The 14,081-nt window shown below is 36.6% G+C and overlaps 2 protein-coding genes across 2 annotated transcripts; both read left to right on the forward strand.

Moving 5' to 3' along the window:
- The first annotated feature begins 1,145 nt into the window (after positions 1 to 1,145).
- On the forward strand, positions 1,146 to 3,966 carry LOC116117473 (histone H1-II-like). Its single transcript, XM_031403495.1, has 5 exons — positions 1,146 to 1,160; positions 1,661 to 1,906; positions 2,019 to 2,762; positions 3,292 to 3,366; positions 3,491 to 3,966. Exons 1-5 carry the CDS (start codon positions 1,146 to 1,148, stop codon positions 3,719 to 3,721), a joined length of 1,311 nt encoding a protein of 436 aa, XP_031259355.1. The 3' UTR covers positions 3,722 to 3,966.
- Positions 3,967 to 5,091: 1,125 nt separating this feature from the next.
- On the forward strand, positions 5,092 to 8,387 carry LOC116117474 (putative disease resistance protein RGA3). The gene is made up of 5 exons (XM_031403496.1): positions 5,092 to 6,204; positions 6,287 to 6,596; positions 6,705 to 7,627; positions 7,999 to 8,076; positions 8,190 to 8,387. Exons 1-5 carry the CDS (start codon positions 5,092 to 5,094, stop codon positions 8,385 to 8,387), a joined length of 2,622 nt encoding a protein of 873 aa, XP_031259356.1.
- Positions 8,388 to 14,081: the final 5,694 nt, after the last annotated feature.

Consider the following 14,081-nt stretch of genomic DNA (forward strand, 5'->3'; position numbering starts at 1 on the left):
GCAGCAACGATGAGATTTTTCCAGCGATTTACGAGGCTAACAGGGGTGGGGTGAGGGGGGCTTTGGTCAGGAAGAAAAGGGGAGCAATTATGGGGTGATGGGAAGGGTTGTTGTTGCCATAATCGATGGGATCTGGCCTGGAATGCCGACGTCGACGTCGATGAGATCTGGCCAAAATCGAACCTATTTCGGCCAGATCTTCGGTATATTTTGATGGAAATGGGCTCTAGGGACGATTGGGGTTGCATTTGGGGTGTCGCCGCCGCTAATCAATCACCAGTCGATTTGCAGTTGGGGTGTGTTTGATAAATTTCAAACTTATAGGGATTTACCTGTAATTTTTAGGGGTATATTTGCTGAATTTTAAAAAAATTTATCAACCAATCAACCTGGGACCCAGAAGCTTTGCTGGGTTTCACCCCAGGTTGGGTTTTAAAACATTGAATATAAGATAAATACAATTTTTAACATCATATATATATATATATATATATATATATGATGATGTTAAAACGTACTTGAGTATAACTTACTTCACACACACACACACACACACACACACACACACACACACATATATATATATATATAATTGTTCATACTAGTCAACTAAATTGGCTATGTGGGACAAAATAACTTATAACAATTGCTATTAAAAAAATAATAGGGTGCGTTTGGTTTAGTATTTTAGGTAGGATTTTGAGGATAGTATTGGATAGTTGGATAGGGTTATGATTACGATAATATGATTTTTATAATATGTGTTTGGTAGAGTATTTTTATCTTGATATTTGTGTTAAATATTTGATTAATATATTTGTTTATAAATGATTTATTAATATAATATTTTATTGTATTTTGTTAAAATAATGTATTATTATATATATATAACTTATCACCTCACATTTTAATAATACTAAATATTTTATTGGTAATTTTGTTACCCATNACAATTACCCATATGAAAATAATTATATAAAATTATTGTTAAAACTAAATTATTGTGTCCACAATTTTTAATTAAATTAATAATAATGCTATGCTTACTCACGAGCTTACTAACTGTCTTACTACCTTTGTTAAAATTACATATGGTACTTATACTATGCGTATGATATCCATATTACATATTATATTTATATAAGATGATTAATAAGATCGTGAGTAAGCATAACATTACTCTTAAATTAATTGTTTATTGAGTAGACCACCTAATCTTTTTAAATAAATGAATGGATAATTTTATTGACTTTTATTCAAGGTTGTAGGCAAATCCCTTCTTCATAATTCAATTCAATGTTTAATTATACTCTTATCTATATCGACAAGTAATTAATGTGTTGATCTTAATCTTATCTTACAATTGTTCACCTCTTGTCTATTTTGTGGGTTTAAAAATAAAAAAAATAAATGTAGTTAAAATAACAAATATTTTCAAATTAAAAAAAAAAAAAAATTTGAAGAAAAAGACAAGATGAAAAAAATAAAATCCACGTCAGCAATCTAAACCCACCCAAACATCTCAACGGTCCAATTCATCTCCCAATCCTTTCATCTTCATCTCCCCCAATTACACATTTCTCCATGACCTAACCTACCACTCTCTTTCTCTCACTCTCTCTTTTTTTCAAACCCGAATATCAAAAATCAAAACTTCGAGAAATTACCAAATTACCTCCTCCATCTCCATGGACCCTTCCTCCTTTCTCCACCTTTCCACCGACCCTCTTCCTCCTCAACCCCCACCGCCTTATCCACCGCCTATTCCTCCCCACCGCCTATTCCTCCCTCCCTCCCCCATCTCCACCACCACGCTCCTCCTCCCCCTCCACCCACATCTGCCACCATCGCCAACCCCACACCTCCCTCTCTCAACCACAACAACAATCACCCTCCTTACACTGAGGTAAAGTTGAAATCTTCGAAACTAACCTAAATTTTTTCACAGCTAACCCAATTTTAGTGTTTTCTGCTCGCTAAACTTTTAGGGTTTTTTTTTTTGTTTTGTTTTGTTTCAGATGATAAGTTCGGCCATCACTGCTTTGAAAGAGAAGGACGGGTCGAGCAAGCGAGCTATCGCGAAGTACATAGAGAAAGTTTACGCGAATCTTCTTCCTCCGAATCACTCGGCCTTGTTGACTCACCACCTCAAGCGGTTGAAGAACACTGGTCAACTTGTTATGGTCAAGAAATCTTACAAGCTTCCTAGATCTGATGATGTTGCTGCTTCAATTATTCCTCCTGAAAGTAATAATGTTATTCCCGAAAATGCCACTGCTGTTAGTTCGGCCCATGGGCCTAAAACAGGCCGAGGACGGGGCCGTCCACCCAAGGCTACTAACAGTGATAGTGTTTTGGCTTCCCTTGGGCTGGTTGATCAGCCCAAGCGAGGTCGAGGTCGTCCGAAGAAGGGTGACGTGGTGGTAGTTGCCCCACGTGGGCCTATGAAGGGGAGGGGTAGACCACCAAAGGCGAAGAAGAGGGGCCCTGGACGTCCGAAAAAGCCGAAAAGTGTGACGGGTAAATTGGGCCCCGGTCGTCCACCTAAAGTTCAAGCCCAAGAGCAGCTTAATCCTGTGGCGGTTACTTATGTTGCAAGTGATACAAATGTGCCTGGGGCAATCCCCAATGTAGCGAAGCCTAGAGGGCGGCCAAGGAAGATTGGCGCAACTCTGGCTGCTGCTGGTAGTGTGAAGCAGCGTGGCCGACCGGCAAAGAAGGCTGTGAGCAGTACTGGAAGGCCGGTGGGTCGTCCCAAGAAGGTATAACTTAAGTGTTTATTTCCTATTTATAACAATGACTAATCTTGGCATTAATATTGGTAAGGTAGTTAGATCACATAAAAATGGTAACATTTATAAGCTAAATTTATATTACCGTTTATATTTTGTAATCAATGTTATAAGTAGGATGTTGCACGTGATGTCGGTTCCCAATTTAGAGGCTTTTGGCATGGTACTTTCACAATTTTATTAGTAGTATGAAAGAAACGTGCTGTGAGATGCTGTGCTAGTCAGCTACAGGGATTAGTGGAATTAGTCAATGTTCGCCCAAGTTGGCCCGGACGTCCTGTTTCAGAAAAAGAAAAAAAACATGTCACATTTTAATAATATTGGTAAAGTTTGCTACTGTTCTTGAGATGTGATTGTTTGGTTTAATCATCTTATGAATTGATTTATAGATAATTGTTTTCTTGAATTTTGTTAAATCTCGCTAGGTTCAAGCACAATGGCTTAAACATTTCATTTTTGTTAACTCTTCTTTAATTGTTCTTGGCATTTTGAAATGAAGAACCCTTCAGGGGCATTAACTGAAACAGCAGGAGCTGCAGCCATTGGGGACCTTAAGAGGAAGCTTGACCTCTTTGTAAGTTTTCATTTTCATTTTCATTTTATTTATTTAAATAATATCTTTGCTGTGTGTGTTCTTATGATACCAGATTGTGTTGGGAACAATCAATTGTTGATCTTACAAGTTCTCTTACGTGCAGCAAACAAAAGTCAGGCGAGCCGTCAGCCTGTTGAAGCCTCATTTAAATAGTCAAAGCCCGATCAGTACAGTGGCAGCAATGCAAGAGCTAGAAGCGCTGGCAATGATGGACATTAGCACGCCATTGAAAGAGGATACTCAAGTAGCAGAATCACAGCCTCCACAACAACAACAACAACCACCACCACCACCACCGCAACCACAACCCGTGGCACCACTGGTTCAGACTTAAGATAAGTAAAAACTGTGCAAAAAGCTTGTGAATTTAATTTATTGTGATGTTTAGGAACCTGAACCTCATTCCCTGGATCAGAGAGAGTTGTAGAAGTATTCTAACTGAGACACCGGAAGGAAAGAGAATCTGTAAAAGGAATAGGATGATGTTGCAAATCTAATTCTCATTGTTTGTGAATTCTATGTTGTTTGTCCAACTGTGTATTCGACATTAGCTTGTGTTTCCATGTTACTGTATCCAGATTTTCTATGCAATTTCAGTACATTTTGACATTTCACTTCTTCTTTAACACCAGATATTCAATCTCTTCTGCGGACGTTATGATTCTTTTGAAAACCGGATCTCAGTTTTCAGTAACAAGCGTTAATTCGTGCATGCACGAGTTAATTCTGTTAGCGAAAATTCAAACTAGTTTGAATTTTACGTCCGCACTTGAGAATTTTCATGAACATGGACAATGAATTCCATATTCAATTATATTTCATCCTCATAGTAGATATGTTTGAACTTTTGAACAAATAATTTAATATGCTTTTTCCATGTATTTCTTTATTTGAATCTAAGATCTGAGTTAAATTTAAATAAACATTATTGGTTTTAGATCTTTATTTGAATCTAGGATCCGAGTTGAATTTGAGTAAATATTATTGGTTTTAGATCTAATTTGTGCTTCAAATTAATTGAAGGGATGAAAGGATTATTTTCTTTATTTATTTTTATTTTCAATATAAATAAGATTTTTGTGTTGTTAAATTTATAAAATAAGAAAGAAAAAAAGGAAAATATATTCAATTGTACGAGGTGGTTGATGGGAATAAATAAAGTGGGCTAAAATAAATAATTAAAAAGGAAAAGGAAACACTAAAAATAAATAATTTTTTAAAAGTATAAAATATGTACCATTAATTGTGAAGAATTGGACCCCCTAATTGCTTACTTGGATTAATTCTATTTACAAATAAAAATCCTTCATCCTCCTCCTTTTTGTAAAATAAAAATGGGAAAATAATTGTACTACACCCATAATTTTTTTGTACAAATTTTCTCTTATAAATTATGTGATAAAATATGATTGAATGATTTTAAATTTAAAATAAACTTTACTTAATCATATTTTATCAAGTAAGTTTATGATAAAAAATTTGAATTATAAGTTTTCCTTCCACTTAACAAAGGTAATTGATTAAACAACAACCGACTCCACAAGGTGTGAGCAAAAGACCAAAACACACTACCACGAAGGTTCGTCGAAGTGGCAGGCTTTCGGTGCCAATTGATAAAGATATTTAACGATATTTTTCCTGCATCACCGATTCAATTATCTTCAACTAGCTTATTCTCGCTCTCTTCGTTTCTTCTGAGAGAAAATGGCAGAATCAATTCTATTTGACATTGCGACTGAGGTTCTGAAGAAGATAGGCTCTCTTGTGGGTCGGCAAGTGTCCTCGTTGTGGAATCTTGAAAGTGATTTAGAAAGCCTTGCGGGAACCCTGAGCACTATCCAAGCCGTGCTCTTGGATGCTGAGAAAAAGCAGGCACACGATCATCAGCTGCGTGACTGGCTTGGGAAGCTTAAGGATGTTCTCCTTGATGCTGAGGACGTTTTAGAAGAATTCGAGTTTCAAGCTCCTGGGAGGGAAGTGGTGAGACAAAAGAGGAGCACATCAAGAAAGGTACGTCAATTCTTTTCAAGCTCCAATCCTGTTGTTCTTCGATCTCAAATTATTCATAAAATCAAGCAGATTAGAGAAAGGCTAGATCGGATTGCAGGTGATAGAAGAAATTTTACTCTTATTGAGAGTACTCCTGTTGAAGTTAGTTATGTGATTCCAAAGGAGAGGGAGACTAATTCCTTCTTGGGGGCTTCTTGTGTTATTGGAAGAGAGAATGATAAAGAAAAGATCATAAGCTTTTTAATGCAACAAACCGACAATAATGTCTCTGTCATTCCAATAGTTGGAATTGGGGGTTTGGGTAAAACTACTCTTACTAAAATGGTTTATAATGATAAAAGGGTAGATAAGTTCTTTCCATTAAAGATGTGGGCATGTGTGTCAGATGACTTCGATGTCATCAGATTGATGAAAGAAATTATTAGATCTGCAACAGATCATGCTCAGGATTGTGGTAAGTTAAAAGGAGATGAAATTCCGAAGCGTTTACAGGAAATTTTGACAGGTAAAAATTTTATGCTTGTCTTGGATGATGTTTGGAATGAGAAGCCGATGAAATGGTTGGAATTGAAAGACTTACTAATGAATGGTGTCAGCGGAAGTAAAATTATTGTGAGCACACGAAGTAAAAGAGTTGCAGAAATAATGAACACTATTCCCTCTCATTTTTTACAAGGTTTTTCCAGTGAGGAATCCTTGTCATTATTTAAGAAGTATGCGTTCAAAGATGGAGAAGGGAAAGATTTTCCAAGGCTTATAAAATTTGGGAAGGACATTGTAGCAAAATGTAAAGGAGTTCCGTTGGCTGTGAGATCTTTAGGGAGCTTACTTTATGCAAATACGGACGAACATGAGTGGTTGAAAATAAAAAAAAAATGACATCTGACAGGTGGATAGAGATAATGAAGACATCTTACCAGTATTGAAATTGAGCTATGATCATTTGCCATCTCCTTTGAAGCGATGTTTTACTTATCTTTGCTTGTTTTCGAAGGATTATAATTATAAAAATGATTATGTGGCCCAATATTGGATGGCGCTTGGACTTCTTAAAACCTCTTATGAAACTGAAGAGCTAGAAGATGTTGCTTCTCAATATATCAAAGATTTATGGTCAAGGGGTTTCTTAGAGGATTTCTGGGATCGAAATTTTTGCTGGCAATTTAGAGTGCATGATCTTGCACTATCAATGACAAAAGGTGAGTCTGCATTCATAAATTTCGGAAGCCAAAAAGTTGATGGGAAATTTCGGCATTTTTCACATGGTGACACAAAGTTATGTGGTGAAGAATTTTGACAACTCATAGTTGATAACTCAAGGAGTGTCCGAAGCGTTATCCTTCCAACAGCAAAGAAATACGGAGATGCGCCTATTCTTGGATCATTTATTAGTGAAGATATATCTAAATTCAAGTACCTCCGACTATTATTCTTGTATGGTATATTTTTCGAAGAGTTGCCAAATTCTATCGGTACATTGAGACATTTGAGATACCTTGATCTAGCTCATAATTCTTCATTGAAGAAGATCTCTGAATCTATTTGCGAGCTTCAAAAATTGCAAATGTTAAGACTTCGTAGTTGTTATCAGCTTAAGAAGTTGCCTAATAACATACGCAAAATAATCTCCCTTAGATACTTGGAAATAACCACACAAGAGGAGGTTCTTCCAGAAAATGAAATTGGATGTTTGGGTTCCCTTCAATATTTGTACTTATATCACTGCTACAATCTAGTAAGTTTGTGTGAAGGGATGCAAGGTCTGAAAAGCCTCCGAGCGTTGCATCTAGAAAACACTTCTGTGAGCTCGTTACCAAATACTATCAAATACCTGACAAAATTAGAGATGTTAGTGATTTCGTTTAGCCGCAAGCTTAATTTGAAGATGGAATTGCAAGCAGAAGATCTTGACCTGAGGCTGAGTCTTAAAAAATTCATAGTTTATGGTTTAGATTCACTAGTGGATTTGCCCCAGCTTCTTTTTCAAGCATCTGCTGGCACTCTGAAGTACATAGAGATTGGAACGTGTAAAAACTTAGAAGCACTACCGGAGTGGTTTGAAAATCTCACATCACTTGAAAAACTTCAGATTAAAGACTGCCCCAGATTGTCATCTCTTCCAGAAGGGATAAAACGCCTTACTTCCCTTAAGGAATTGGTGATTAGAGACTGTCCTGATCTGATTGAAAGCTGCAGAAATGATGAGTCGAAGATTGCTCATATTCAACTGGTTCGTCTTCTTTAAATAATGCAAAAGTGAATTAGTTGTATGAACTTTATAACATAAAACCATGCCTAACTGAAAGACAATTTAAATAACTGAATTGCATTTAAATATTCTTAATATCTTAAACATGATTTTAATATTTAAAATCAGTTTTTTCCCCATAGTTTTTTTTTTTTTTTAAATCATTTTCAAGTAGTTCTGAAAGTTTGCTAGTATTCTTGAGATGAGATTGTTTGGTTCAATCATCTTATGAATTGCATTTTAGATAATTGTTTTGTTGCATTTTGTTCAATCTCGCTAGGTTTAAGCACACTGGCTTACATTCTTTTGTTTAATTCATTTTTGTTAATTGTTCTTGGCATTTTGAAATGAAGAACCTTTCAGAGCCATTAACTGAAACAGCAGGAGCTGATGAAGTCATTGGAGACCTTAGGAGGAAGCTTGAACTCTTTGTAAGTTTTTTATTTTTATTTTATTTATCTAAATATATCTTTGCTGTGTGTGTTCTTATGATCCAGATTGTGCTGGGAACAATCGTTGATCTTACAAGTTCTCTTACTTGCAGCAAACAAAAGTCGGTCAAGCCGTCAGCGTGTTGAAGCCTCAGTTAAGCAGTGAAAGCCAGAGCAGTGCAGTGGCAGCAATCCAAGAGCTAGAAGCGCTGGCAAAGATGGACATTAGCACGCCATTGAAAGAGGATACTCAAGTAGCACAATCACAGCCTCCAGAACAACAACCACCACCGCAACCACCGCCGTTGTAAAAGGAATAGGATGATGTTGCAAATCTAATTCTCATTGTTTGTGAATTCTATGCTGTTTGTCCAACTGTGTATTTGACATTACCTTGTGTTTCCACTTACTGTATCCAGATTTTCTATGCAATTTCAGTACATTTTGACATTTCACTTCTTCTTAAACACCAGATATTCAATCTCTTCTGCGGACGTTATTCAAATTTGACTAATTGAATTCCAGATTCAAATATCCCTACTCAGTATTTCTAGGACCTGTAAAAGTACTGGACCTGTAATGGTCTGGCAGCCCTTGGATGGGCATATTCAAAAACAGATCATTGAATTTGGACGGCAGCTCATCCAAGTGGACCAGCAATTCTGAACCGCCTGGAAAACAAATTGAAATTAAACAATGAGCAGCTGGAATATAGCAGGAAGGCTTTAAAGGGACTGCTGTCCACATTAGATGCATATATGTCCATCTAGTGTGCTTAATTGGACGGTCGTCCATATTAAAAGGACGCTCGTCCCTAGTATTTGGACGAAAGTCCATTGATTTTTTATTTATTTTTTATGGACCGTCGTCTATTTCTGATGGCCGTCCAAAAATACTAAGCGGCTGTCTATTTACGGCAATCTTCTATCGTCTTACGAGGTGACATCCGAGTCACATGACACGTATTTCGATACCAACTTTCGGTATACATAGCATTTTTGCTCAATTAATAAAATCTTGACTCAAAATCCAATCCAATTAAAAAACTAAACTTGATTAAACAACCCCAATTTTAAATAGATTGAAATCCTATTTAATTAAATTTCATCCTCATAGTAGATATGTTTGAACTTTTGAACAAATAATTTAATATGCTTTGTAGAAGTTATAGTTTTAATTAAAGATTATTTTTTGTACAAACCACCAATAATCAAAGATGTCATCTACTACCTACTTTGGTTTTTTTAAATCCTAATTATAAGTTTTGAGTGATGATGTTATGTGCCCATTCATTAGATTTTATCTAATTGGCCCCACCTTTACAAATAGATTCTATAACATTTTTCAGAATTTATATTGAAATCTATCAATTTCATCCCTAAAAGTTAAGGTTTTTATAACCCCCGCATTTGCTGAACTTGACACCTTGGCCCCTTAAATTCAATTTCGTGAATTCATTCTTTTATCCTGACCCCATTATTCGTCAAATTACCTTTGGCTCCCACAATTTCAAATTCTCGGTTTTGGCCCTTAATGGACACAGAAAATTCAAATCAATGAGCAAATTTTTTCAGAATTTATGTACAAATATTAATTCATCCCTTAACATTAAGATTTTCCACTTTGACCCCCTTATTTGTTGAAAATGAAAACTTCCTGATTTCATTTCAGACCCCATCATTCATCGAACATATTGCACTTCGACTCCCATAAAATCAAATTCCTCATAGTCGCAAAACTTATAATATTTATAGATATCACTTTCATCCTTATATAGACATTGAATCTGCATTATTTATCAATATCTACATGATCCATTATGATACGATACCTCTTTCAAAACCCTAAATTTACAGTATATAAAAATTTACTTTTTGTATCGTGATTTCCTTAGTTTCATTATAATATATTAATATTATATTATATATACAAATAATAAATAATAAAAATAAAAATTTTGTAGTGGAATGAGGTGGCTCATTAATCTTCCACTAGAAATAAACTAAATTAACACACGCGCTCCCCCACGCTCCAATCATAATCAGAGAAATTCCACTTAAAAGCTCCTTTTTGATTGAATAATGCTNTCACTCAGGAGCCCATTCCTTTGATATTTCTCAAATGAACATGTCACATGTCATAACCCATCTTTCATTTGGCTGGATGCTTTCTTCTAAAGTTATGAGTGACGTTTGGCTGATTGAATTATTGTAACAAAGTTTTTGAATTTTTGAAATTGTTTATTACTAGATTTATTACATGTTTTTGTTGTGGACTTTGTAGCCGGTATGTATTTTGTGGTGAATAGAGTTTGTGTTGGATGATGAAAACTGATAAAGGTTTTTTTGTTTTTTGTTTTTAATTTTATTTTGTTTTTGCTCATTTAATGGTGCTGGGCAACCTTTTAAAATGGTGGAAGGTTAATGTTGAACTTCAAAGCAATGGTCATATTCCACGTAGCAACTACTAATTTTAAGAGGGGCAAAATTGTCATTTCAATTCTATTATTATGTTCCAAATTGTCATAAGAAAAGTGCTGCAACTCCTTTCTTTGCTTTGAAGAGGGAATATATTCCTATCACTAAAATGTTCCATTATTATTTCGTTCTTTAATTAATTTATTTTTTGGTGTCAAAATCACTTTCATGAGCAACTCGCGCAATGCACATGCCTTTCAACTTGTTAAAAAATAATTCCCACGGCAAAATTTAAACCCAGTTGGCTAGGGTGGGGATAAGGGTCACTCCTTCCTAGCCAAGGTAGGGATGAGGATTCACCGTCATCCCCATCCCAGGGGATGAGGCGAGGATAGGGATGGGTTTAGGAGGCCCGGGACGGGGAATAGGATCCCTGCCCCTATTTAGAAAGGATCTCCAATGTTGCTCTAGCATGCTCTCTTTACCAGGCTTCACTTCTTCATCAACCATGATTGGCATTAAAAAGTTAAGGGCTAAATTAATATCTCTTGCAAGGTCAAAATATTAAATGCCATCTCACAGACAATTTAATCAACACATAACAGAGAGGTAAGGAAAGGGATAGGAGAAGCGTACCGATGCCACCACTTTCATTGGGTTTAGGTTGGACTAACATAATTAGGATGACACGATAGGCTGTACGTGCTAGGGGTGTTCAAAACTTTTCTAAACCGAAACCGAACTGGTTTGGAGGGAAAACCGGTTTTTTGTTTAACCGAAAAACCGGTTAACCACTTTAAAAAAAGCGGTTAACCGGTTTTAAACCAGTTTTCCCTTTTTTTCTATAAAACTTTTTTTTTAATTTTTTCCTAAATTAAATTGTAAATATAAATAATACATATCCAAATAAAAATTAAACATTCATACATATTCATTGACCACTACTAACAATACATTAAAAATTGATACAAATAAAAGTCCGAAATGAAATTATTTTTTTATTTAATATATAATATATATTTTTATTTTTATTTTTATTTAATATATATATATAACCGGTTTTGGTTAACCGTTTTTTATTTTTTCCTGAATCGAAAATTCAGTTTTTTGAATTTTTCGAACCATAACCGAACCGTTTTTTCGATTAACCAGTTTTTCGGTTCTGTTATCGGTTCGATTCGGTTTTTGCATTTTTTTGAACACCCCTAGTTCGTGCATGCTTAAGGAGTTTTTGATCTCGGTATCAGAGTTAACATGACGATTCTTGTTGAAACTCTTATGGATTCCTTCGACAGATTTTCTAAGCATCACGATGTCTTTGGCGAATGATTTCCTTGTGACTCTTATGAAATCTTTGTAATCTTGCAATGCCTCACCTCTCACCATCTCTGCCTACTCTCTTAAAAACTGGACAATCAACAATCCATGTCAGTTGACACTCGATTCATAACATAAAAACCATCAAACTGATGAGAACATGAAAAATCGTATTCTACAAACCCATTCACTCTTATTTCACAAACAAACAAACAAAAACAAAAACAGAATTTGTTCATACAAAACCAACTCTAGCTCTAGGTAAAACATACTTCTAATCAAACAAATACAATTGAAACACAAAGCAAATTAATGGAAGTTGTTGATGCCGGATTTTAGACACCAACTACTCGCACGTGTAAAATGCTAAGCGGACTTAGACGTCACACATGATATGTGAATATTTAGTTAAATAAGGAGTGAAAGACAATGTTTAAAGTGGTTTGGATGCTCAAAAGCGAATCCTACGTCCACTGCTATTGTATTAATAAGAGGGTAGAGGTCAGGTCTCGTTTAACGAGCTGAGCTACCGTTTAGAGAGAGTACAAGAGAGAGAGAGAGAGAGAGTTATTTTAGAGTAAAATTAGCTAATCCCGCAAACGGGAGGGAATGCCCTTATTTATTGTGGGATAAACCAAAGTAATGATTACTAAATCTGCAAGTGGGTGGGTATTGTGCAAATCCTTCTCTGCGTCCCATTGCTCACTTGCCTGAGTGATTTCCTTGACTTATGTAGGGTTTGGACACGTGGACGATTTCCAACCATCTGCTAACCTGACACTCACCCACTACACTGACAAGGGCATGCCACTTACGCCATTACGCGATGTGGCTGCATCTGAACTGTCGCAGAACCTTCCCAAGTTCTAACCATCTCATGCTGACAAGGTGCCATATCAGCCCTACCTTTTCAGGCATAACAAAAGTCCTATAGTTTTTAAGGTTTGAGGATCGAACCTTGAGAACTTCACAATTATGCCTTGATTTGACATGTCTCGAATGATGCCTAGCCGAACCGACTTGGCTGCAAGGAGGTCACGGTACACATTCTTATGAGCAACTTGAGATGGTCTTCTTCCGCAAAGTCGGCGACTTAGGTTAGACCCTTCTAAGTGTCGTACCAATGTGCCTCATACCTCAACCTAGGTCTGCGGCCTGATAGAACTTGGTGCATTTCTATTGACAAGGGATCACCTCATTCCGTATTCAACATGCGACGAAGAGTATTCTATTCTAACGACCTCTTCAGGTGTTATCTGTTGTGCTAGACAGCTGACCCATTAATAAAGCGACCTTTATTCTGACAGACGTGTCATGTGTCATGTGCATAATAAATGTCTGCCATGCACATTAAATGCAAGCCATAATGAAACGATGTTCCTTATCGGTGCATTAAATGCGAATGAGAGCATATTTAATGTGGAGGAGGGAATCGAGTCGTCGCTCGTTTATTTCAATGAAAGGAAACGACGATTGAATTTTTCGAAGCGTGGCGGTTACTTCTTCTCCCCGATTGATGACACGTGGTCGTGATCAACTTCTAGAGATGTATTTCGCCCAAACGTCGCTTAGCTTCAAGAAAACCAGTCGCCATTTCTTCCACCATAACACCTCAGGCTTGCCTTAAGCAATGTCACAACACTCACTCTTTCAGAAAAAGCAAGAAGCTCTCGCGAGACCAGATTTTCCATCTTCCAATTTGGTGCGTGTTTGACATTCATAGTAGGAAGTTCAATCCCCACATCCAAGAGGTAAGGAAGATCCTTCCATTACTTTCCCTTTTCCGTTTTGTAGATAACCATGCGATAATGGTGGGTGTTTATAGGCGGTTGAATGGAGAATGGGTTTTCTTTTGCAACATGAATCTGTGGGGGTGATTCCCAAAGATTTTTAGGGTTTTTTCTAGGGTTTAAGGAAGGCATATTATGGTTTTCTGTTCTTCCATGTCATCGTACGAAACTTTGTATGAAGACTACGTAATCCCTACGTGTCGCTCTTTTTCAGACTATAGAAGAGATGGACCCTTCAACGACCAGAACAGACGAGGGAGCAAGCTCGCTGGTGCAGGACGCCCCAGCGAGTCCCTCACAAGAAATTTTGTCAGTGGTCACACGAGAGAAAATATAGAAAGTAGTAGACCAACACGCACTTATCGTAGACATCTACCAGTATAGGTCGCATTCAGCTTGGAATCTGCCAAAGGGAATGGCTGCGATCTTCGAGAATATATTCAAATACGGAGCACTGATTCCCTTCCATCCCTTTATAAGG

The sequence above is a fragment of the Pistacia vera genome, unplaced genomic scaffold, assembly GCF_008641045.1.
Source record: "Pistacia vera cultivar Batoury unplaced genomic scaffold, PisVer_v2 Contig811, whole genome shotgun sequence".
Lineage (NCBI taxonomy): Eukaryota > Viridiplantae > Streptophyta > Magnoliopsida > Sapindales > Anacardiaceae > Pistacia > Pistacia vera.